The sequence below is a fragment of the Mirounga leonina genome, unplaced genomic scaffold (genome assembly GCF_011800145.1).
Source record: "Mirounga leonina isolate KUSES-001 unplaced genomic scaffold, KU_Mleo_1.0 Mir_174, whole genome shotgun sequence".
In the NCBI taxonomy this organism is placed as follows: domain Eukaryota; kingdom Metazoa; phylum Chordata; class Mammalia; order Carnivora; family Phocidae; genus Mirounga; species Mirounga leonina.
In genome coordinates, this window is record NW_023270451.1 from 64,436,174 (window position 1) to 64,462,753 (window position 26,580).

The 26,580-nt window shown below is 39.8% G+C and overlaps 1 protein-coding gene across 1 annotated transcript; it reads right to left on the minus strand.

Moving 5' to 3' along the window:
* Positions 1 to 496: 496 nt before the first annotated feature.
* Positions 497 to 22,481, minus strand: GPR37 (G protein-coupled receptor 37). The gene is made up of 2 exons (XM_035021040.1): positions 18,799 to 22,481; positions 497 to 1,388 (listed from the first exon to the last, which is right to left on the minus strand). Exons 1-2 carry the CDS (start codon positions 19,822 to 19,824, stop codon positions 570 to 572), a joined length of 1,845 nt encoding a protein of 614 aa, XP_034876931.1. The 5' UTR covers positions 19,825 to 22,481; the 3' UTR covers positions 497 to 569.
* Between the last annotated feature and the right edge of the window lie 4,099 nt (positions 22,482 to 26,580).

Sequence of the window (26,580 nt, forward strand, 5' to 3'; positions counted from 1 at the left end):
ATAGAATTTTAAAACAATAAGGCTGATTTTAAATTGTGCGTAGAACCAGTAATTGTGTATTTAAGGCAATTAAAAGATTTATTGAATCTTGGTTAAAAGTAGATTGACAATGACATTAAAGAATAAAGTATAATTTATTTGGTGCTACTTTGTGAATGCTTCTTAACATCTCACGATACCATATACAATATACTTCCAATCACAACTCAAACATAAAATAACCTACAAAATCACATGGCTATAATCAATATACACTGATTATATATATTTTTTTTTTAAAAGAAAGAAAGTTAGCAATTAATTAAGGTGCAGTAACTTTTTTCAAATAAAATATTAGCACCATACCAGATAAAATGACCTAAAACTACTGGCCTCCTCATATTTCTTAAATAACTAAATATAAACATTTTTTTTTCAAAGCACAAATATTAATTTGCAGAATCAGTTCTACAGTAGTTAATATTTCTCTCTTTTGTTGCATTTTTTTCCCCCAGGAGGGAAAAATATGAAGTAAAAACTTTCACAGGATCTGAAAATCAAATAAATCTAACCAAACAAAAGGTTGTCCTTCAGCAATGAGTTCCCACAGAAGCAAACGTGGACATTTCCCGGCGTATGGTACTAAAAGGTGAGAGTTCAAGTTCTGTGGTATATTCGTTGTCATTGTCATCGCTGGTCACTGTTGAAGACTTCTGAATGCACTCATCACAGCAACAGCAACAGCACTCCATAAAGGCCCGACTGAAGGGTTTGCAAAGACAGAAGAGGAGGACAGGGGTGACACAGGACTTGAAGAACAAAAGGAACTGGCTGATGATATAAAGCAAGTCCATTGTCTGCTGAGAAACCCCTGCAGCCATGTAGGCAGTAACAATGTTGCAGATATTTTCAGGAATAATGCAAAATCCATACAAAATGGTCAGAGCCACTACTGTACAGTTCATCTGGCTTTCTAGCTGAATCTGTCGTTTATTCCCCCGGGTACAGGCTTTCTCTGCCTTGCGGATTTTCCTTGCAGTCACCAAAGAGCAGGTGATGGTGAAAAGTGTGGGCAAACAGAAGTAACAGCCAAAGTACCACCAGAGTCTTGCACTGTCATAGGTAAGGGCTAAAACGTAGATGGTGTCCGGTAAATCTGGGGAGACCTTGATAACGCAGCGTTCCGCAGGAGCTCGGCCACCAAACCCCAGATCCTCCTTGCTCAGCTGGCGGAGAACAACTTCCGGAAGCGCCAACAGTAGGGCACCAACCCATATAACAGCAAGCTTGGCAGTTGTCGAAGAACAGTTCTCGATCATTTCATAGTACATCTGCACGTTGGTGGCTGCCCGGAAGCGGTCTATACACAGAGCACATAAGGTGAAGGTAGTGACTCCGAGGGAAGCGACCTGTGGGAGGAACATGGAACACATTTATTCTGGGTGATCTCTAAAAGATCAGAATGCTAGGCAGTAAATACAGATGGGCAAAACAGGACCAAAAAAAAAAAAATTTCCTGGAATGAGGCATGGGTAACTGGGTTGGTGTCTTTAGCTGAATTATTATAAGATAAAAATAGGAGGGGAAAATAAAGAAATGCAGTGGTTCAAGGGTCATGGAGTCAAAAAATTTTACAGCTGAAAGGATCCATAAGGATCAGCTAGTCCAATACCACTTTATTTTAGAAAAGAGCAGAGACACCTCAAAAATTTCAGTCACCATGAAAATGCCGGCCACCAGAAGATCCAGATAAGGAGTAAGGATAGTTGAGTGCATCCCATTTTCATTACTGAAAAGGATAGTCATGTTTTCCAGTGTGCAGGTCAATAGCATGCCTCACACACAGCAAACATTCAAGAGCTTATTAATTCCAACAAATGAGTAAAGATCTCCAATTTCTCCTAAATGCAAAGTAAAGTATTTTAATATTATTTTCAAATACATACACTTGTAGAAAACAAGAAAGGGAAATCCTCCAGGGGTCAAAATCAATGAAAAAACAAATGCCAAACAGGTCAGTGACGCCTCCCCCTCCATGTTGCATGCTTGCCCTGGGGACATCTGCCAATCCTGATGAGAGTTTCAAGTTGGTTTTAACTAGGTAATGGGGCAGGTGCCCAAGTACACAGAGACAGGAAACAAAGCTAGAGCCAGTGTACGTGGGGATTAGGTCAAAGATCCCCTTATGAATTGGGAACTCCCCGAATAGTGACATCTTCATGGGTATAAAGAGGAAAAATAGAAGGAAATAGTAGAGAAACTTGTCAACCTTATATGATTTGGATCTAGGTGAACTGGAGATTAAAAACAAAGAAGAGCAAATTCTAACCAGGAGCTCAAATTTACACTGGCCTAAGGCCAGAATTCACACCATCCATGTGGCTCAGAAAAAAACCAAATTACAATTTTAAATTGTCCCAGGCACCTGGTAGAAGAAAACACAAAACCTCTTTGGAAGAATGCACTTTAAAACCAGACCTCAGAAATCCACAGATAAAATTTGAGGGAACATGGATTCACAATTAAAAATCACAATATGCAAGAGACAATCCACCACTATGAATTTATGTTGCCCAAAGAAGCTACTTACTGGATCAGGTAGGCATAAAATAAGTACAGCTATCATGAATTAAGTACATTTACCAAATTTAAGGTTATATGAGATACTGAAGGAATGTCAAAAGATGGGAGATAGAAAAAATAACCATGAAAATATGCAAAAAAGGAGCCAGAAACAATGTCTAGATGTACCAGCCATAGGAAAATTTCAGATCAGAAAACCCTTTGATGCTGACCACACAGAGCACTGCATCCAAACTCTTATATGCATATGGTCCAGACATCTAAATAAATCAACAACTAAAGGTTAAGAACCAAAAACGTACATATATATATATAAACCAAAACGTACATATATATATATATAAAATGTTCCTGTCTAATTTGTTAGAACTCAAAGGGATCATGTTGAAAAAAGGAAAACCATTTGTCATAACAGTTTTGACACTCAACACATCAGTAGTTTATCTGCTACATTCAAGCTGTCACTCTTCCCAGAATGATGGCAACTTGCCTTACGGATTCTATGAGAGTTCCAATGTCAAATACTCTCCCCTTTTTTACACGCTAAACATTAGTCAGTGTCTACTGGTTCCACTATGGAAAATAAGGATACCGCATCCATGCCCTGACTATTCTCACAACTCTTAGTGGAGACAGTCTGAAAATGAGATATAATGAGGGCTTAAGTGTATGAAAAGCAAAACTGAAGAAAAAGTATGATTCATAATCTAGATCGGGCAGATCAAGACGACATGGTTGAGCTTATAACCACGATTCTTGTACAAAATCTTCAGAAAGTTTCCCATAAATACCAGTATAAGAAATATCCATCCAATATGACTGTCATAAAAAGTCAACTCTCCATACACTTTTTTATTTTTTCTTAAAGATTTTTTATTTATTTATTTATTTGAGAGAGAGAGAGCACGAGTGGGGAGGAGGGGCAGAGGGAGAGGAAGAAGCAGACTCCCCACTGAGCAGGGAGCCCAATGCAGGACTCGATCCCAGGACCCCAGATCAATGACCTGAGCCAAAGGCAGATGCTTAACTGACTGAGCCACCCAGGCACCCTCCATACACCTTTTTAAAATTATCTTTCAAATTAACAAATTGTTCACCTTGATGGAAATTTATTTTGCCTCTATGCCAGAGATTCAAAATAATTCTAAAATTGAGGCCCACACTATGCAACTGTCTTAAGATCAGATTATTACTTTTCTTAATGTCAGTAATTGCCACACTTTGCATGGAAATCTGAGGACTGGCTATTTTCTAAAAGTCTGCATCAAAAGTATTATTTAGAAATTGCAGTATTTTATTTTATGGGTTTTTGAAACTTCACATTTATATATTTTTCAAATATTTTGATTCATTTCTCTATAAGAATGTAAAACAAAAAAATCCTCAAACTATCAAATGTACACAAATCCTCAGCAAGACCTTCTGTGCCATCTTCACTAACGCAAATCTTTGTCGCGTGTCCCTGTCGCCCACATATCCGGAGTCAGTCCACAAATAACAAAGCTACAGAGCTTTATGCAGTGCACTCTCTTAAAATTATGAATAACATTTCTACTGACAAAATAGACAAAATACTAGAGAGTCTGATGAGAGGCAATCTCTTAGAGGCTTGGCACATCCATTTCTTGGTAGTTTTTGATCATTATTTACAAAGAACACACGACACTCAAGAGATAGCATCTTCTCCCCCAATTAATCTCCTTAATTTGAAACACAGAGATTTAAAATCTGGACCAAGGGTGCCTGGGTGGTTCAGTCGGTGAAGCGTCTGCCTTCGGCTCAGGTCATGATCCCAGGGTCCTGGGACTGAGCCCACACTGGGCTCCCTGATCAGTGGGGATCCTGCTTCTCCCTCTGCCCCTCCCCCTGCTCGTGCTCTCTCTCTTTCAAATATATAAATAAAATAAAATCTTTAAAAAAATAAAATCTGGACCAATTTGCACAAGAGCTAGCATTTGCATACCTACCTCCCAGTCTGTTACAAAGCATTTCATGAGAGGGAACAGCCAATGAATGCGGGTGGACATGTATTAAGACAGGTTGTTAGACTGCCTCTCCTTAGATAGTTATCAACCGTGCTGCACATCCATTTTTAATTAGAAGACGTTTGCTGCTTCAAACAGCAAAAAATGTTTTCTAGGTTCTGTATATTTCATCGCACATGGTAGCAAAAGCCGGGGCAAATTTTAAGCAAGATTTACATGTGCTCCAACGTTCGCTCAGGAATTCTACATTGTACTTTATCTGAAGATGCTTAGTTCTTCAGCCGTGTTCCCAAAAGCTTTCGGACTGAGCACCAGATGCGTTTGAAAGAACGTATTTGATCTGTAGTCCTCTCGACGAATCACAGATTGAGGGAAGCTTCCTAGGTTTCCTACACACATTGCAGGTACCCAGCTTCCTGTTGTCCAATCGTACTTCTCTCTGATCGTGTTCTCCTCAGTTAGGAGCCAGCTGAAGCAGGAAGGTCACAAGAGCTGGGGCCTCCGAGGAAAACACTGCCCCAAATGCAGATAGCGCTTACTACAGAGTTGCCACCAGCAACCGCCCGAAGGCCAGTCCTGGGTACCTCCTCCCTCCTGCAGTGTTACTACTTCAGGTAGGTTTCTGTAAATTCACTTCTGCACTTGATTTTATGATGTGAAAGAGAGAGAAAGGTACAAAGCTCCCGCTCAGTACTTTCCCAAATTATTTATAGAAGGCTTTAAACATTTGTCAAGAATCAACCTCAGAAATTAATTGATAAAAATCATCTGGATCATGGGTGGTGGGCTAATTTCCGCTTTCTCTGACATAAACTCTAACCATGCAATTAAGATTGCTAAACATTGGGGTAACATGAAAAGATTTCAGTCACAATTTTTAAATATATGTGTTTACGTACAGCTCATTGGAAATTCTACCGAGATGAATGGTGCAATGATACGCAATTATAAAACTGTGTCATAAATGCTGGATCTTCTGCATTTAATGACCATATCTGATTGCTAAAATTCAACGTCACTAAGACATTTGCTCTTGGGAGTAAAACTGGTACGGGGTAGTTTCTTTTTTTGAAGCAACATCCAGAGACATGGAATGAGTAAGATACAATCTCCTATTAATTAAACTGCAATGGGAGAAATAATTAACGTCAACAAAAGCAGAACTGTAAACACTTCTAATGGACAAGACTATTAATTTTGAGAACGAGATCAGAGGAAAGCTGACAGCAGAAATTTTTAACTATTTGGGAAAATGAGATATGGAGTGTTTTGAGGGTGGTTGGCATCAAAGTGCACAAGCAAAGAGAATCAAAATAAACAACTCTGAAAGCTTTCTTTCATACAGCAATGTTCTGCCCATCTCTGTATCCCAGAGGAACAACAGCACAGCGCCTTCAGCCCCTACCCAGCCCATGTGCAGGGCAGCGAGGCTTCTGGCAGCTCAGCAACCTGCAGCATCGCGTCAAGGCAGGGGACAGGCACAGAGTCGAGACCTGAGGACTCAGGTGGGAAAGCAGCAGCCGAGGTGCCAAAGCATTCTTCCTACTGTTCAAGTTCTCATTCGGTACAAACATCAGGCCATGAGAAAACCGGAGCCACCGTGTTCACTTCATACTACATTAAATTCGAGTTCACTCAAAATGATAGGAACAAAGAACACACGGACGCTTTACGAAAAACAGTAAGGATCCTGGCAGGAAGATCCTGAGCTACTGTCTTAGCTGTTGCTCCATTTCTCAGAAGCTTACTGCAGACAGACAAATAAGAAATCTTTTTTTTTTTTTTTAAGTATTGTGTTTTTATTTTTTTAGAGAGAGAAAGAGAGAGATGGTGGGGGGAGGGGCAGAGGGAGAGGGAGAGAGAGAATCTCAAGCAGTCTCCATGCCCAGCGCAGAGCCTAATGCAAGGTTGCATCTCATGACCCCGAGATCATGATCTGAGCCGAAATCAAGAGTTGGATGCTTTAACTGACGGAGCCACCCAGGTGCCCCCTAAGAAACCATTTTGAATGACAGTAAGCTATGAAGGTACAACTTTTATCAAATAAATGGTACCTTTTGCTAAACTTTCTGATATAAATCAGTGATAACAATGATGGGGGGAAAAAGACCCATGTACTTCCAAACAAAATTTCTTTCATATGAAATTGAGTCAACATGCTTCAGTACAGTGAAGTGACTGAAATATCCCGATTTTTATAAAATAGGGAAATGTCTAACCAAAGCCATGACAACTGTACTCTAGCCTAACTTATATTTTACCTCAAAAAGATGTTTAAGTACGTCTATTTCTGTGCTGTCCTTTGTATACAAGTAACTCACAAAACAAGGGCATTATTGTTAAGAAAACCCATTCATTTGGACCATGAATGATAATCTATTATAAGTCTGTGGTTACAGGCCTAACAATCAGGCAGGAAAAAAGCAGGAGGAGCACAGGGTAGAGTTTCCTTTGAAACTCTAAATGGTTTGAGCTTGTATGCCTTTGGCTTCCTCTTGCATTTTCCATAATCCTTACCCTTGCCACACTTCAGGGCAACTTCTCCAGGAAAGAGGCACTTCTTTGATCACCAGTAGGGAGAGCATGTTTATCAGAGCCTCTGCTGTGAATAAGACGGCCTTTATCAAAAGGTCTTCCTTTCAGAATGCATGCAAGTCATGATACTAGGGTGGTAACACACTTCCATTAGTGTTTCCAAACCAAAACAGCGAGTGGGAGAGATCTGCCTCACCCCTTACAAACACGCATGGATCTCTAAAATGAAATAAAGCCATTTACAGCTGCTCTTCCGCAAAGAGAGGGCTTCTTCCCTTTATCAAAACTACTGAGATTTAATCTGACACACCCACATATCACAAACATCCATTTACTTCAATGATACCCAACATATTTCATCTATACTTGATTCCCAATGCCATGGAAAAACACTGAAGGCATCAGCTGTCATTATAGTCTCATTCTCTTCCTTATTTTAAAAACAATTGAGACTATTTAAAAGCTAACATAGCATTCCCAAACGTGTGTTGATTTTATAAATCTTTCTTTACTTTTACAGTCCGACCTCGACATAAAGTTTCCTACCAATTGTGACATATGACCTCTGTAGCACAGTATATTTCTTTCGCAGTTAAAAAAAAAATTACTACAACTTGTCTAAAACATTGTAATTTGGTTATAAGTATGTCAATGCTCATTAGTATAAAAAAACCAATCAGCAAGATTAACATCATTTGTCCTAAGAGGGATGAAATCAACAGATCTTAAGGAATCTATTTAGTCTCAATAATTAGTATTTATCCCAAGCCCAAGCAGTTGTTGGTATTACTGTAATGTTTCTAATCAATCTTAAAGTGACCTGGAATCCTGGAATTTCTGTTGTTCACCTAGAGGTTCTGATGAGTTTCCAAAGAACAATAATAAATTTTCACCAGTTTTCCTTTGTTCTTAATGACATTAGTTTACATGACAGTAAACCTAAACTAAAAACACGTTCCTCATCCATTTGTGGTTGGGTAATTATGATTTGAATGACACCAAGAAACAATATTTTAAGACAAGATTTCTCTGCTCTTAACCAAAATCCCATCCTTGGTAGTCTATTAAGGAAGTACTCTTTCTTCATAAATCCTCCTATAAAAGACATGTATCTCTAAATCTCACATCTTGCTGTAAATGAATTAATAGATGCTTTTCCCATACATGAGAGATATGAACCAAGAAGACAATGAAGATAGGAGAAAAGGCCCTCGGAGATGGAGTGATGAGCAGGAAGTAAAAAATGGCAAACCTGAGCAGTCACAGACCTAATGAAAATGACTCATTCCAGTCCTGGATCAAATCAGTGACCTTGGCCTTGTTAATGCTATAACCATTCAAGTGTGCTGACAACTAACATTAAAAACTATCATAAATTCACAAACCAAAAGTATTCTGTCTCAGGAACAAGCCTTGCACTGTAATTATATCCTGTGTTTTATAGAAGTTTTATGGAAAGTATGTATACCTACTTTTCAAATAGACCCCATATTTGAGGTTGCAGCAACCCCATTCTCCAGTCTACCTTGAAATTTTAGATGAGATCATCTCCTCTGGCACAAAGAATACCATTCTAATGAGGATACTTAAGAGTTAGTCTTGGCAACAAGGTTGTGTTAATTATTGGGACTTTGGCAGGTCAATTCTTGGGAAGTAAAAGGACCAGAGGATCCCCAGAGGGTGGGAGCAGAAGTGCAATGCCAGAGACAAATCTCACTGCAGAGCAGCCTGCCCATCCCTTTCTGCACATAGTCCACACCCCAGCCACAGATCCGTGTGCTTCCAATGTGACACTTAAATCTAGCAAAGAGCTAGTAAAGGTGGAAACATTCTATCAAGGTCCCTGCAGGGTAAGGGTAAAAGGCAAGGTAGATAGACCCCCACCTACTCAGCCTAGGAATCATAAACCCAGATCTATTTTGCTTTTCCAGACATACTTGCTTCCTTTTTGCTGTTGAAGGATGCTTTGTTGATATAACCAGATACCTTGGCAGTCCTTGGGAACTCAGGGTAAGTGCTCACTCTGATTCTGTGCTTGAAAGATTAATTCAATTTTGAGAAAGTCCATTCTTTATGCTTCCCTTTCTATAACAGGGTCTAAGGGATATATAATCGGGTCTAACATATCTCCCTTCTCAGCTTTTCTTCCTAGGTTCTCTAAGATCAAATTATTTTTTTTTAAGATTTTATTTATTTATTTGACAGAGAGAGAGAGAGAGCACAAGCAGGGGGAGCAGCAGAGGGAGAGGGAGAAGCAGGTTCCCCACTGAGCAGAGAGCCTGACATGGGACTCGATCCCAGGACCCTGGGATCAGGACTTGAGCCAAAGGCAAATGCTTAACCGACTGAGCTACCCAGGTGCCCCTCTAAGGTCAAATTAAGTAATAGGTACATTTTTGAGATTTTCAGAAGAAAGGGACTCAATTTAATGTACTATTATTACACTGTTAAATGAACCAATCATTTAAGTAAAATTTTAAAATTTGATTTACCTAATTCCTTATGGCTAATAAGGACTAATAATTCCAAAGCAGAGACGGTTATCTCAGGCATTGTATTCTAAATAATAATTTAGAATTCTGTGTTCCAAATGAAAATTTCTAGGGCTGTCCTATCTGCCAAATTATCTTGCCAATGATTCTTATGGGCTTCCTATCCCACAAAAGATTGAGAAAACAAGAAAGCAAGAATTAAAAGATTTTTGTATTTGTATCTTTTCACCAGGGATCTAGGCTGTGTAGAATTTATGAAGACTAATAATAAGAATATGATAGAAAAAGAATTAGAGTGAGCACAGTTTTCACTTGAATTTGTCCATCTTTGGTCCTAAGTAAGTACAACTGTGAGCTGACTCATTCCAGGACCCATTCCTGACCTTCCATAATACCTTGTTTTAACCTCTAGTATAGTGCTCATTATACTGTAGAACGTTACTTTAAAAGCAGTAATGCAGATGTTACTCATTTCTGGAAACTTTCCCCCCTTTTCTCCCACTCCTTCTACTCCCATCCCCACCTATTATCATACCCAATACAGTAGGAAAGCTCAATAAATGTTTGATGAATAAATGGATAGTGAGTAAATGAATGAGTGATGACATATGTGGAAAAGGATTATAGAAAATAATGAATTATTCAAACTGTTCTTTAATCAGTTATTGGGTGCTGCTGTTTTATATATAATCCTTCCAGGCTGAATGCCAACAAGTATCTCTAGAAGGGAAGTAAAGAAAAATCCATTTCTGTGTGTACTTCACTGACAAGCTTTAGAAAAGAATGGCATTCTCAGTATAATCACTAGTTAAGGAAATTATTTAAATTTCATATTTGAATATCATAAACTTCTATTTCTTTTTTTTAATTTAATTTTATTATGTTATGTTAGTTACATACATCATTAGTTTTTGATGTAGTGATCCACGATTCATTGTTTTTGTATAACACCCAGTGCTCCATGTAGTACGTGCCCTCCTTAATACCCATCACTGGGCTAACCAATCGCCCCACCCCCCTCTCCTCTAAAACCCTCAGTTTGTTTCTCAGAGTCCATAGTCTCTCATGATTCATCCTTCCCTCCGATTCCCCCCCCTTCATTTTGCCCTTCCTTCTCCTAATGTCCTCCATGCTATTCCTTATGTTCCACAAATAAGTGAAACCATATGATAATTGACTTTCTTTGCATAGTACTAGAAGTCCTAGTAACAGCAATCAGACAACAAAAAGAAATAAAAGATATTCAAATTGGCAAAGAAGAAGTCAAACTCTCTCTTTTTGCAGATGACATGATACTTTATGTGGAAAACCCAAAAGACTCCACCCCCAAATTACATTACAACGCATACAGCAATTCAGTAATGTGGCAGGATACAAAATCAATGCACAGAAATCAGTTGCTTTCTTATACACTAACAATACAACTGTAGAAAGAGAAATTAAAGAAACGATTCCATTTACAATAGCACCAAAAACCATAAGATATCTCAGAATAAACCTAACCAAAGAGGTAAAGGATCTATACTCCAGGAACTACAGAACACACATGAACGAAACTGAAGAAGACACAAAAAGATGGAAAGACATTCCATGCTCATGGATCGGAAGAATAAACATTATTAAAATGTCTATGCTACCCAGAGCAATCTATACCTTCAATGTCATCCCGATCAAAATTCCAATGACATTTTTCAAAGTGCTGGAACACTTTGGAACACTTTAGGAACAATCCTAAAATTTGCACAGAATCAGAAAAAACCCCGAATCACCAAGGAAATGTTGAAAAAGAAAAACAAAGTTGGGGGCATCATGTTGCCTGATTTCAAGCTATATTACAAAGCAGTGATCACCAAGACAGCATGGTACTGGCACAAAAACAGACATATAGACCAATGGAACAGAATAGAGAGCCCAGATATGGACCCTCAACTCTATGGTCAAATAATCTTCGACAAAGCAGGAAAAAAATATGCAATGGAAAAAAGACAGTCTCTTCAATAAATGGTGCTGGGAAAATTGGACAGCCACATGCAAAAGAATGAAACTCGACCATTCTCTAACACCATACACAAAGATAAACTCAAAATGGATGAAAGACCTCAATGTGAGACAGGAATCCATCAAAATCCTAGAGGAGAACATAGGCAATAACCTCTTTGACATCGGCCCCAGCAACTTCTTTCAAGATACATCTCCAAAAGCTAGTGAAACAAAAGCAAAAATGAACTTTTGGGACTTCATCAAGATAAAAACCTTCTGCACATCAAAGGAAGCAGTCAACAAAACAAAGAGGCAACCAACAGAATGGGAGAAGATATTTGCAAGTGACTCTACAGATAAAGGGCTGGTATCCAAGATCTATAAGAACTTCTCAAACTCAACACCCAAAAAACAAATAATCAAGCCAAAAAATGGGCAGAAGACATGAAAAGACACTTCTCTGAAGAAGCCATACAAATGGCTAACAGACACATGAAAAAATGTTCATCATCCTTAGCCATCAGGGAAATTCAAATCAAAACCACGTTGGGATACCACCTTACACCAGGTAGAATGGCAAAAATCGACAGGGCAAGAAACAACAAATGTTGGAGAGGTTGTAGAGAAAGGGGAACCCTCTTACACTGTTGGTGGGAATGCAAGTTGGTACAGCCACTTTGGAAAACAGTGTGGAGGTGCCCCAAAAAATTAAAAATAGAGCTACCCTATGACCCAGCAATTGCACTCCTGGGTATTTACCCCAAAGACACAGATGTAGTGAAAAGAAGGGCCATATGCACCCCAATGTTCATAGCAGCAATGTTCGCAATAGCCAAACTGTGGAAAGAGCCAAGATGCTCTTCAACAGATGAATGGATAAAGAAGATGTGGTCCATATATACAATGGAATATTACTCAGCCATCAGAAAGGATGAATACCCAACTTCTACATCAGCATGGATGGGACTGGAGGAATTATGCTAAATAAAACTTCTATTTCTTATATAGAACCCAAATTCAGTAAACTTTGCCATACACTATTCATAAATGGCATTATAAATAAAAGCTCATTCTATAACTTTTTAAATCCTTTCTGCAAAAGTCATCAGCTAAATATTTTTACTTGCATGGGAATGCAGGAAATGATTATAAAGGGATTAGTAGGAAGTCATAAAATATTTGTTGAGTACCATTTGCATACACTGAGTTTATTTTCCCTGAGAATATTATTATTAGTGACTTTCAAATTGCTCATAAAACTGTATCTTTCCACTTAAAAGTCCATTAGAATACCTAATGGCTAATCCACAACTCAAGCAAATTTACCATCTGTCATGATAAATGTGCTCTTACTTGAATGTAGGGGTTCCAAGGAAATCTTTGTGGCATCGCATACCTGTATGGTAAATCATCTTCAGCTTCCAGGACCCTTCCTTTCTTACCTGTCAGTGCTAACTACAATCTAAGGCAATTAAAGAGCCATTTGTTTCACTCAGTTTAAAATCAGTTTAAAACAAGTATTTCTAAAGCCATTGGAGAACCTGGTTCTTTTCATCACAAAACATTGTAGATCTTTCCCAAATCATCTCTGGTCCAGAGGCCCTGGTGAGATGCATTCCCTTTATCCATCCTCCACCCTGATGCAGGAATCTTGTATCCCAGTAAAATAAAAATACAGTTAGAAGCGCCCGGGTGGCTCAGTTGGTTAAGCATAGGACTCTTGATTTCGGCTCAGATCATGATCTCAGGATTGTGAGATCGAGCCCTACCTCAGGCTTCGTGCTGGGTATGGAGCCTGCTTAAGATTCTCTCTCTCCTTCTCCCTCGAGCCCCTCCCTCATTCAAAACTTCCAATTAATGTCCAAACAGAAATACATATTTAGCAGTGGATCTGAATCAGATGATACACTGACTCTGGTTGGCTTTCATCAAGTAATGAGCAAAGATCTGTTCCAGTTGCCATATTCAGTGCCTGAATTATTTGGCTTTAATCATTTGTTAGATCCTTAAAGGAATAGTGTGATAGGGAACTCCTATGCCAATCTCCTATTGCAGTCCACACCCAGACCTCCATATCTATCCATCTCTCTCCCTCCCTCTCCCCTACCCCTCTCTCTCCACGTACAACTATCACTTTGAGTATAGTTCTGGTTTCTTTGTTTGTTTGTTTTTTCTGGTGACTATCTGATAAACCAGTTGAAAATGATGTGTCTGTTAGGATGGCCACCATCCACTCAGATTCTCTTTTCTCCTATCCCGTTTTCCTACCATTCCATCTGCCCTTGATCCTTAAGGGACTTACCACTGGGCTACAAAGGCATCAGAATCCTGGAATAGAAAGAGAGAAGTTATCAACTACAACATTTCCCAGTATATTCCCACTCATAGCAACATTAAATATGATAAAATTACTTTCTAGCAACAGACCCTGGAAGCTGGCTACTCTCCCCAAGGCTTATGCCAACAAATTGAAATAAAACAAGAGTTGAATGTAAATTACAAAGATATGTAATTTCTGCTGAAGAAACACCTCCTTTTTTTCTACACAAACCCAACTCTCCCCAAATTCCACTATCTCCTTAAGATTATGCTAATACTCAAGTTGTAGGGGGAAAAAAAAGAACTATGGTAGAAGAAAAGAAGGCAGAGGGGAAGATAGGAGAGAAAATTAAGAAAATTTCTTAAGATTAATAAAATTAACTGTGGTGTAGCTATTATGGAAAATAGAATGGAGATTACTCAAAATTTAAAGGGGTGCCTGGGTGGCTCAGTCAGTTAAGCATCTGCCTTTGGCTCAGGTCATGATCCCAGGTTCCTGGGATCATGCCCTACATTGGGCTCCCTGTTCAGCAGAGAGCCTGCTTCTCCCTCTCCCTCTACTGCTCCCCCTGCTTGTGCTCTCTCTCTCTCTGTCAAATAAATAAATAAAATCTTAAAAAAATTAAAAATAGAATTATCATATGATCTAGCAATTCTACTTTTGGGTATTTATCTGACGAACATGAAAACACTAACTTGAAAAGATAAATGCAACCCTATGTTCATTGCAGCATGATTTGCAATAGCCAAGGAAACAACCCAAGTGTCTACTGATGGATGAATGAATGGATGAAAAAAATGTGGTGTACATATACACACACATATATATGCACTGGAATATTATTCAGCCATAAAAAAGAATGAAATCTTGCCATTTGTAACAACATAGATGGACCTCGAGGCATTTTGCTAGATGAAATAAATCAGACAGGAAAGACGTATACCACCTGATCTCACTTATATGTGGAATCTAAAAACAACAACAACAACAACAAAACCACATACACACACAAGAAAAAAACCTAAAACAAAAAACCTAAGCTCATAGATACAGAGAAGAGATTGGTAGTTGCTAGAGGCTGGGGGTTCTTGAAGGGTATCAAAAGATACAAGCTTCCAGTTATAAAATAAGTCATCGGGATGTAATGTACAACATGGTGACTATAGTTAATACTGTATTGCATATTTGGAAGTTGTTAAGAAAGAAAGTAAATTATAAAAGTTTTCATCATAGAAAAAAAATGTAACTATGTAAGGTGACAGATACTAACTAGAGTTATTGTAGTGATCATTTCACGATTATACAGATATCGAATCATAGGGGGAAGATTTTTGAGAAAGTTTAAACAAATATACTTATTTACAGTGTCTTTTACCAGTCTAAAACACTTTGTGATTTTTAAGAATATAAAAATGTAACCTACATAGCTTAATTTGATCACTAAAATAATCATCTTTGACACATTAAAAAGTGCAATTGACTCAGATGATTGCAGTTTTTAAAAATTTAATGAGCTACCAACTCTGGAACTTACTGTTAACTTATGAGAAGCAAGATGAAACTTAAGAATATAAAAAGCTATAAATTTCATCATATAGCAAATGAGGTTAACTGGGTTAATTTTTACCTACCTACTGGATAGAAAAATCTTTTTTTAAAAGATGCTAAGAAGGGGCGCCTGGGTGGCTCAGTCGGTTAAGCGTCTGCCTTCAGCTCAGGTCATGATCCCAGAGTCCTGGGATCGAGTCCTGCATCGGGCTTTCTGCTCAGCAGGGAACCTACTTCTCCCTCTCCCTCTGCCTGCCGCTCTGCCTACTTGTGCTTTCTACCTCTCTGTCAAATAAATAAAATCTTTCAAAAAAAATAAAAGATGCCAAGGAGCAGACATAAAAAGGAAACACTCATTGGACATTCTTGCCTTGTAGATGTTTGTCTAATAAGCAAACTTGAGATGAGGAGTCTGGCTTCTACGGACAAGGTATATATGCTTAGGATGATCATTTCTCTCTGGGCCTCATGTTTCATCTTTAAAGTCAGGGGGTTGGATCAGAGTGCCATCTGGTTCTAATTTAACCTGATAATTCAAAAGCCACTGTGGTGCAGGCTATGGCTCCCCACCCAGATTGCCTCCCCACAAATTCCTTCAGGTATGCAGGGCTGATTCCCCCTAGCACTGGTGGTTGGTGGCTCTCAGCTGCATCCCCCTCTAGGAATTGCCCTTTAGAGAGACCCACCCAGATCGAGGTTACACCCCCGCTTCCTGGGAGCAACTTCCATCCAGTGACTGGTCCCTCAGGAGACAAAGTCCGGGCTGTCTTGCCTCGTTCAGGACACCAGGCAAGGTCCTCCAGCCTGGGAGCTCCTGTGGTGTCAGCCAAGGTCTCCGGCATCTGGATCACAGTTCAACTTCTCCCTCTGCCCAGTCCTGCCTCCTTCATTCCCTACTAGGTGTTGAACCTGAGCGCATGTCCCAGTAAACTTCCTGCAAAGCAAATCTCCACATTTGGGTCTGTTCTTTCGGGAACCTGACATGGAACAGGGACTCAATCTCTCTTACTTCTGTGAAAATAATAGTGCCTCCTAAAGGCAGAAATGTTTTATTTTGAAATTTGGACTGTATTTCCTGTTCTCGTCATCAGAAATTATAGAGCTGATAACTACTATCCAATAATTATTTTCACAAAACATACTAACGAATTATAAAATTATTTCAGAAGAATAGGATAGGAATGTAGAAACACTACTTAAGAAACTTAAGATTTTCATTCATTACTTTAACAGTAAAAAGTCTAATTTTTAAAGAAACAAAATGAGTAAATTTTTTTTTTCTAACCTTTGCTTCTCTGGGGAAAATAAAGCCTAGTACTAATAACTAAAAAAAAAAAAAAATAGGTCTATAAAGAAGGGGGGGAATACAGAGAGAAAAAAATAACAGTTGTTTTAATAATAAAAAAGGTAAAAAAATATTCTTAAGGAGCAGAGAATTAAGTTTAAAAATGAAATAAAAATGAAAACATACATTTTAAAAAAATCCTCAGAGTTAAGAGAGAAAGAAAAGACATACTTGAAATACCATCACTCAAAACTCAGAGGTCTCATAAACTACCGAAAGTTTTTATATTCTTTTCTGAATTTGGATGGGATTCCTTTCTTTTAAAGTTTTTTTTTTTTTAAGAACTGGGTAACTTCTTTTTTTCTTCTTTCCCCAGTTTCTTTTCTTTCTTCCTTTCTTTTTTTTTTTTTTTGTTCTCTTTATATTGTTTTTTCCTCTAATGTATAAAGACTTCATCATGCCCAGTACATTTTAGACAAGCCAATACACTTCTCTGTTACTGGGGGTAATTCTCCTGTTCACTTTATAGTTTACTTTTGTCTCATTCTTGCATATGTCAATTTCGTCTGCATTATTCCAGCAGAGAAATCATAAATCTTGACCTTGGAAATGCAATTGATAGACACATTTCTCTTACATAAATTCAACTACCTCCCCTGCAATTCAAAAATGAACTGTCTACCAAATAAATTAGATATTTCAGAGCTACTTGGCGCCTGGCAACAAGAGAAACCCTAGGCCTTGGTAAAGTAGCAACAGCTGATTTAACCAGCATGGAATGATTCTGCATCTGATCCCTGCCAGGATAACAGAGGGTCTTATTTACTGTCTCTTCCCTTGGTTCTTCTAAGTAGGTACTGTTTTCTGTTTACTTATCCCCTAGCTTTAGGCCCTGGAACAATGTTGAACATAGTGTCATTGGCTCTGGTGCCAGACAGGATCAGGGGCTCTGGAATATTTACAGTTTCCCTTCTTCTGCTTCCATAAATGAAATGGGCAGTTGGAATGGAGGAAATTAAGGGCCAGCTGGCTAAAAACACAACTGGCTACAAAGCACTTGGGCTCCTTCCAAGAGCTGGTGTTTAAACAGAGGCCATTTAAAGAGCAAATTCCAACTACTATAATAACGGTTCAGGACACTAGCTGTAAGATAAAACAAAATTTTACTCAGCAATATTTTTGTTTCCAAAGTTTGGAAACTATTATATGCCCTCTTCTTCTTAAGAAATTTTTCTAGTCTTAGTCAATCCCTTAAAATAGCCAATCCATTATATACTAACAAATGACAAGTATATATTATATACTTAGTATATATATATAGTATATATATATACACACTTTATATATATATATATATATATACACACACACACACACACACACATGCATACACATATATATGAAGTCTGTGCCAGGATGGCCAAAGTGTTATTTTTGCCTAAGCTCATTCATACAAAATAAATAAAACTGTTAAGAAATTGAGAAGGAAAAGGAGAGAAATAAGAAATGACATAGAATTTAGCTGGGATGGCATGGCAGACAGCCAAAGGACACTTAAACTAATTTGGGAGGTTATTAATACATCATGAAGCCAACTGACAAAGGCAGATTTCCTTTGTCAAATAAAATAGTATTTCCATTTTGATATTTAAGAAAAATTCAACAATCCTCATGGGGAAAAATCATGTTGGAGTACTACTCAATAAATAATACATGGTTTTTTGTTGTTGTTGCTGAATTCTGGTAATGACAACCACAGACTGGCTATTTATTAACCCTAGAATCTCTGATAGGTGCCACATCAGAAATATATGTAAATGCCATATTCAGTGAGATAAATTTAAAATGTAAACAATTCTATACATGATGAGATCATAATTATTTCACAATCCAGGAGCAGATGAGTTTGAAGGTGAGCGAACAAAGCTGCCTCTCTCTCTTTCTCAATGATTGACATGAGAAATGGAGAAGGGACCCAGAAAAAAAGTAAAGGGGTTCAGCAGCTAGGTACGTGCATGGTGCAGCTGTTCTGATGCTAAAATCCCAGAAATGGGTAAAGCCAGTAGTTTGAGACCCCCTGGAAGCCATTACCTCTATATAGGGCACAATCTTGCAAGAGAAGTCCTCCAGCAGCCACTTCTTCGTCAGCTCGTGAAAGATGACGAGCGGAAGGCAGAAGAAGATGATGAGAAAGTCCCAGAAGGCCAGGTTGGCCAAGAGGGAATTGGAGATGCTCCGCATGTAGTAGTTGTGACACACGATGCACATCACCGCCAGGTTGCCAATGATGCCAGTCCCGAAGATCACCACAGACAAACACATGACTGCATAGGCTCCGTATGACTCCTGGGTCAGCGGGTAGAAGGGGTTCTTTAGTCGCAAGCGCCGGTTTGTGCTGTTCGCCCGGCGGGAACCCCCGCGTTCGTGGACCCCTTCACCTGAGGACCCATTCTGGGCCAGCGCCCTGCCAGGGGGTGCGATCGTCCGCCCTTCGTGCCCCGACGGTCCACTGACCATCTTGGGTGAGGTGTCGTGGTGGGAACCCTGGAGTTTCCCGCCTCTCCTTGGCCAGTAATAAAGGTCGCTGGCTCCGGGTTCTGTCCTCACACTCTGCTCCTGACCGTGCTCAGAAATGCCAGCGCCTCTGGGACCCTTCTCTTTCCCCTCTGAGGTCTGCAGGAAGAGTTGGAGAGCCGGGAGGTTCCCTCTCCCTAAAGTTCCAGGGGGCTCCTGACCCCGGGCACCTTTCCACCTCCAGGCTCCAGATGGCCTGGCTGGAGGTCCCGAGGGTTCTGCGGCCGACGCCTCCGCCCCTCTTCCCGCACCTGGGTCACCGCCCCGGGTGGCCCTTAGGTCCCACAAGGGCGCCGCGCGCACCGCTGCCCCCTGCTCCTCCTCCCTGGGCGCACGGGTTCTCAGAAGGTCTCCTGCAGAATTTCCCAGTCCCCACGCGTCCCTACTGCGACGCTGGCTCAGTGCAGGTGAACAGTTTTCCCCGAGGCAAGTTTCGTTCCTGGGCGAAAGAGCGGACCCGAGGGCAGGAGAGGCAGAAACCTTGAGCAGTAGCAGAAGCAGCAACCGCAAGGTGCGGGGAAGAGGCGCGCCCGGGGCCCGCATGGCTCGGTGAGGGCGTACCCAGCAGCCGCGGCTCCTGGTTAGGACCGACACCTGCTGCCTAAGTTGCTGCTGGGAGTTAGGCACATGTCACAACTCACCCCCGCCCCGGCAGTGGGGGACGGGAGATTACGGGGAGGTTGGGGGATGGGTCTTGGGTCACAAACCCTCCCCCTCTACAATCCTTCCTCTTCTGGCTTCCCGTGCATTTCTCAGCCAAATCCGACCCGGGCGCTGCGTATCCCCAAGGTTCAGAGAGGAAATCGCTGCTCCCGGTGGCTGACCTTGAAAAGTTGCAACCAACACCTGACTGTTGATTAATGTTGCGACTGGGAAAAGCCCGGACCAAGCCCCACGTTCCTCCCTGCCTTTGGGCGGTTGCCTTCTTGGTAACAGTCGCTCTGCCTATTTACATCCTTCCCATAGCGCCTTATCCAATTCGTAACAGTTGCTCTGCCTTTTTACACCCTTTCAATACCGCTTTATCCAGTTGTAAGCCGAGGTCGCTAAAGGGAGAGAAAAACAAGTTGCCCTTCTTCACATGACTGGCAGCCACAACCCCGCTCCCGGCTCGCTGGAAACAGGTAGCAAACAGCCAGACGCCGCGCAGATGCACCGGGAAACTCTTGCCCCACCTAACCCCAGCGACTTGTGAGGCTACTGCTGCCGAGGAGAAGCGGGATTCCAAACCCGCGGCCACTGTCAAAGTTGCTTCTCCTCCAGCTCAAAGTTGACCAGGGGGCGGCGCGGGCTGCTGGCCGGCGTGTCCTCGCGGACAAGGGAATCGGTGGTGGGGGTGGGGAGGGCGAGCGCTGCTCCTCGGTGGACGGTGCCGGCGGCCGAAGGAGCTTGTTGCTGCGACAGCAGGCGCAACCCGGGCGGAGAGTGTGGTGCCTGGAACCGCCGCGGGCGAGGCGGTGCATGGCCGGAAAGGGGGAGGTGGCCCGGCCTCTCCCCGCCGCTCCAGTCGCTGCGCGCGCGGGGGAAACCCAGCGCTCGGCTCCTTGCCTCCTCCCCCTCTTCTGCCTCCTCCGAGAGAGGCTGGTTTGTGGGGAGACTGGATTCCCTGGTGGGTTACGACTCACTAAACCCACACACGTTTCATTCAAGCCCTTTGTAGCGGCTTTCGCTCGTAGGAGCTGGAAGCCGAGAGGGAACAAGGGCGGAGGCGCGGAGCTAGAGATGGGCGGGACGCGTTAATTCCCCAGATGTCGGAACCAGCTTGACAGGTCCCAGAGACCCGTGCTTCGCTTCCACTCCGCCGCGGCGGGTGCGCATGCCCAGGCCTTGGCCCCGAGGGAGTAGTAAGGTGAACCGCTCGCCTCCTTTGGTATTCCCAAGAGCTGAGACTCGAGAGAAAGGAAGCTCAGAGGTTTCAGTCGTAGAGAACGAGCAGTTCGACAGTGGGACGAGGAGTGAAAATGTTTAGGATGAACCATTACCTTTAACACTGAGTTAGGAAGCATGCTGACAGGGGTTACTTAGAACGCTCAGAGTACAAAGAAAGTAGTTTTGTTGGATGAACTACTGGGAAATGACAGGTGGGAGGAAATTAACTTGAACAGAACTGCCAGTATGGCTGACCATGCCTTTCCAACCTTTACAATAAACCCTCCACTCCTGCTACAGTTGTTCAGGGTATAGTTAATAAGGCAAATATAATATAAAATAGACAAATTGATTAAAAGAGAAAGTGATAGAGGAAGATATAAATGCATTTTGAAATTTAAAAAGGCAAAATATAGAAAAACAGGAGAAAATACAATGAAAAATATGATGCCAATTGTGGCAGGTATAGAATAATGGCCCTCCAAAAGATGTCCACATCCTAATTCCTAATACCTGTGAAAATTTTACCTTATTTGGCAAAAGGGACTTTGCAGATGTGATTCAGTTAAAGATCTTGAGATGGGAAGAGTATCATGAATTATCATTCAGGTGGGTCCACTGAAATCACAAGGGTCCTTACAGAGGGAGGTAGGAGGGTCAGAGTATCGTGGGGCAGTAAGCCAAGTAATGCTGCCAATCTCTGGAAACTGGAAAAGTCCCTTACTGCTCATTTTAGACTTCTGACCTCCAGAACTATAAAATAATGAATTTGTGTTGTTTTAAGCCACTAAGTTTGTAGTAATTTGTTACAGCAGCAATAATAAACTAATATGCCAATTAATCTGAAAATGTAGACAGCAGCAACAATTTTATTGAAAAATATTAACTACCAAAAATAGCTCAAGAAGAATTTTTTAGAAACCTAAAGATAACCATAACATTAAAGAAATCAAGTCATTCATCATTTCCTACCTATCAGAAAACACTAGACATTATCAAATCCTAAGGAGTAATTATACTTTATATGAAATGTTCCATAGCTACCCAATTAACTTTATAAAGTCGGAATAACCTTAATATAAAAATCAGACAATGACAGAAAAAGAAAAAAAAAAGGGCTAATAGCACTCATTTATACATTTAATCATTTACATAAAATAATGATCTCAAGTACATTAGTCCATTAAACAAATATTCTGCTCATGTTACATACAGAAGAGCAGTGAACAAAATAAAGGTCTGCTCCCTCTGAATTTATATTCTCTTGGGGGAGACAGATAATAAACAAATAAATATATAATATGTCAGATGATGATAAGTGCTATAGAGAAAAGAATGGAGAGTAAGGAAATAGAGTAATGGATGGGGGAAATCTGTTCTTTTATAAGCATAGCAGTGAAAGCCTTTCTAATAAGGTGATTTTTGAATACTTACATATAATCCAATAATCCCAAATAAAAGCCTGACAGATTCAACACCATCTTTTTTTTTTTAATATGGCATAAAATAGGGCTTATCCCAGAAATGTCAGGATAGCTTAATATTTAGAGTATTTTTTAATAATTTATGAAATCAAGCAATTTATGAAATTAAGGACAAAGACATTAATCTCAACAGATGCAGAAGAAGCATTTGATTAAATGCAATCATCATTCATTATTAAAACTATTAGCAAACTAGAAATAGAAAAAAAGCTTCTTTAATATAACATGTTAATTTAAAAATAAAGCAAACATTAATGTCAAAATAACAGAAACATTCCCTTTAAAATGAAAACAAGACATCGATCACCTCTTCTATAATCAGCACTGTACTGAAAATACTTACCAATGAAATAAGACAAGGAAAAGAAATAGTTATAGTAAAGAAGTACAATTGGTGTTATTTGTAGATTAGATAAACCTATATACAAAATTTAAAGTGAATTAACATTTACATAGCTACCAGTTGTAACTTACCAGATATCAAGACTCATATAGCTATAGTAACAAAAATAGCATGACATTGGTGCAGGGAGGACCGAAAAGACAAATGAAATAGAACAGAAAACAGGGAAGCATGCATAAACTTATGTGAGAATTTGATATAGCAAGAGAACTGCCATTACAAATGGATGGTTGAACTAGTCAATAAATGGTACTGAAAAAAATTGACAATCCATAGAGGAAAAAATAAAGTTGTATTTCTTTCTTCATACTATATATAAAATATATTTCAAATTGAAGATCTCAATATGAAAACTAAGTATTTAACACATTGAGAAGAAAATATAGGAAAATGTCATTATGACATAAGAGTGGAAAAGGTTTCATAAGATTGAGGAAGAAAAAGTATAAAAGATAAAAATGATAAATATGATTTTCTTAAAGTTTACATTTCTGAACCAACAAGGAAACCATCAGCAAGTTAAAATCAAGCCACAAAGTGGAAGCCGGCTGTGGTACAAAAGAAGGAGTAAGATCTAGTGCTGCCTACTAGTGAAAGTGGGTTTTTAAAGACATAAAACATGCTATGGTACAGGTTTATAACTGCCCACTAGAAATATCTTATAGAAAGCTGAATTATTATTACATAAGTGATCATAACAAAATGATATAATTTCTATGAATTTGCATGCACATTGGTAAAACTCCTGAGAGGGCTTTCCAAGGTGTTCCCCTCCCACAGCAGTATCCTTGTTTTGGGACATAGTTATTAAAGTTTTGTTCTGAGACTAAGAGGAACAAATATGGGAACACTCACGCATGTTGTGGTCTTGAGGTTCTTCTCTACCATTTTATCATTTTCTCTCAAATAATCCACATTCCACAGAGATCTTTGGAATTTACTTTTTGATCTGCAATGGGACAAAAAGACTGGCTTCCAATATCTACAAAAACACCTGCAAAAATAAGAAAAAAAGGTTAATTTTAAAAAGATGGACAAAGGATGAGATCAGGAATTCACAGAGGAGGAAACTCAAACGACCATTAAAAATGTGGAAATATGTTTCCTGAGATTAAGAATTCCTCATATCAGTGAGGTCATATGATACATGTCTTTCTCTGTTTGACTTATTTCGCTCAGCATAATACCCTCCAGTTCCATCCACGTCGTTGCAAATGGCAAGATTTCATTCCTTTTGATGGCTGCATAATATTCCATTGTGTGTGTGTGTATATATATATATATATATATATATATATATATATATATATATATATACCACATCTTCTTTATCCATTCATCTGTCGATGGACATCTTGGCTATTTCCACAGTTTGGCTATTGTGGACATTACTGCTATAAACATCGGGGTGCACGTACCCCTTCGGATCCCTACTTTTGTATCTTTGGGGTAAATACCCAGTAGTGCAATTGCTGGATCGTATGGTAGCTCTATTTTCAACTTTTTGAGGAACCTCCATACTGTTTTCCAGAGTGGCTGCACCAGCTTGCATTCCCCCCAACAGTGTAGGAGGGTTCCCCTTTCTCCGCATCCCCGCCAACATCTGTCATTTCCTGACTTGTTAATTTTAGCTTAATCTCAGGAAACAAACTGAGGGTTGCTGGAGTGGGGGGTGGGGTGGGAGGGATGGGGTGACTGAGTGATAGATACTGGGAAGGGTATGTGCTCTGGTAAGCGCTGTGAATTGTGCAAGACTGTTGAATCTCAGATCTGTACCTCTGAAACAAATAATGCAATATATGTTAAGAAAAAAAAAAAAGAAGATAGCAGGAGGGGGAGAATGAAGGGGGGGAATCGGAGGGGTAGACGAACCATGAGAGATGATGGACTCTGAAAAACAAACTGGGAGTTCTAGAGGGGAGGGGGGTGGGAGGATGGGTTAGCCTGGTGATGGGTATTGAGGAGGGCACGTTCTGCATGGAGCACTGGGTGTTATGCACAAACAATGAATCATGGAACACTACCTCTAAAACTAATGATGTAATGTATGGGGATTAACATAACAATAAAAAATAAATAAATAAAGAGAATACCAGACAAACAAACAAAGAAAAAAATGTGGAAATATGGTCAATCTAATAGAGAACTGCAAATTATAATAACAATGGAATGCCATTTTACCTCTACTAGACTATAAAAGAGAATGTCAATATCCAACTGTTTGAGAGGATAGGAAAAAATGAGAGCTGACATAACCTGCTCTCGGAAGAGAGAGTAATTTGTCAATACCTTAAAAAGTTGATGATGTTTATACCTTGTGAACATGAAATACTACGCATAAGAATAAGCCCTAGAGGAGCTCTTGCATGTGGGCATAAGGACATCTTTACACTTGTTTTTAAGAATAAAAAGAATGGAAACATTGCAAATGTCAATCAATATAGGAATGGAAAAATTAATTGTAGTATATTTATAAAAAGCACAAACTAGATTTACACATATCAACAAGGCTGAATCTCAGAAATATAAATGTCAGGGGGAAAAAAGCAAGATTCGATTGACGTCAACTATACTATGCTGCCATTTATGTAACTCTCAAAAAGAACACAAAACACTATGGTAAACCATACATGATATACCCTAAAAGTAGAAAATATATAGAAGGAAAAAATACACATCAACTTCAGGATATTAGGTACCTCTGGGAATAGAGGGATGGGAATGGAATGAGAGAGAGCTTCTACTCTAACTGTAATATTTTGTACTTTGTTTCTTTAAAAAAAATTCAGGAGGGGGTACTCTGAGTTAATTATGGAACAAGAAAAAAGTAGTTGCTAAAATAAAACCAGAGATATTGCCTCCCCTCTTACCTCATTAGTTTGAAGTTTGGGTTTACAGAAGTAAGCTATTTTTATATCCCTTTAGTCTAGATCACAATAACATGTCACTAATTTTCACCTTTACCCAGAAAGGAATCCAAACTCAATAGGGACAAATCCCTTTTGCAGCCCTCCCAGAAACCCACTGTAACTTACACAGGCTTGCCCTGAGGAGGGCATCATTTTCAGGGTGGAAGCTGCAGAAGAACTAAGGTATCCAGCTTGGGGAGTTGCTAAGGAAAATCCTGGAGGAGGGGCTGCCATTGCCTGTCTCAGAGGATACCTCCTTATTCATAACCTGAACAATAGTGCCTTTCTATTAGGATGGCGGGCATACTCTGGCTCCTTAAGTCAGGGCTTGTTGTGGCCATGAATAAGACTACAGAGAGCTCCCAGCCACCCTGCTGGAGCCTGGGACAATGTAAATCATTTATCTTCTTGGAAACCATTTTCTTATCTGTAAAACAATGATATTCACACCTGCTCTCAGCTCTGCCCATTCAAGTCATTATGATGATGAGGCAAACATGAAAAAACTTCATAAATTGTACAATATTCATCTTTGTTCCTTTTAGTATTCAACTATTGGTTGCTATTAGCAAAATTTAAATGACATCAAGAACACAGAAGCCGTGAAGGAGATCATGCTTGATAAATGAAAGTC

Coding starts and splice junctions, on each gene's coding strand:
- GPR37 (XM_035021040.1), bottom strand. CDS start 19,824: ATGCGGGCCCCGGGCGCGCCTCTTCCCCGCACCTTGCGGTTGCTGCTT. Junction 1,389..18,798: donor AGATTGTGCCCTATATAGAG/GTAATGGCTTCC, acceptor TTCCTCCCACAG/GTCGCTTCCCTCGGAGTCAC.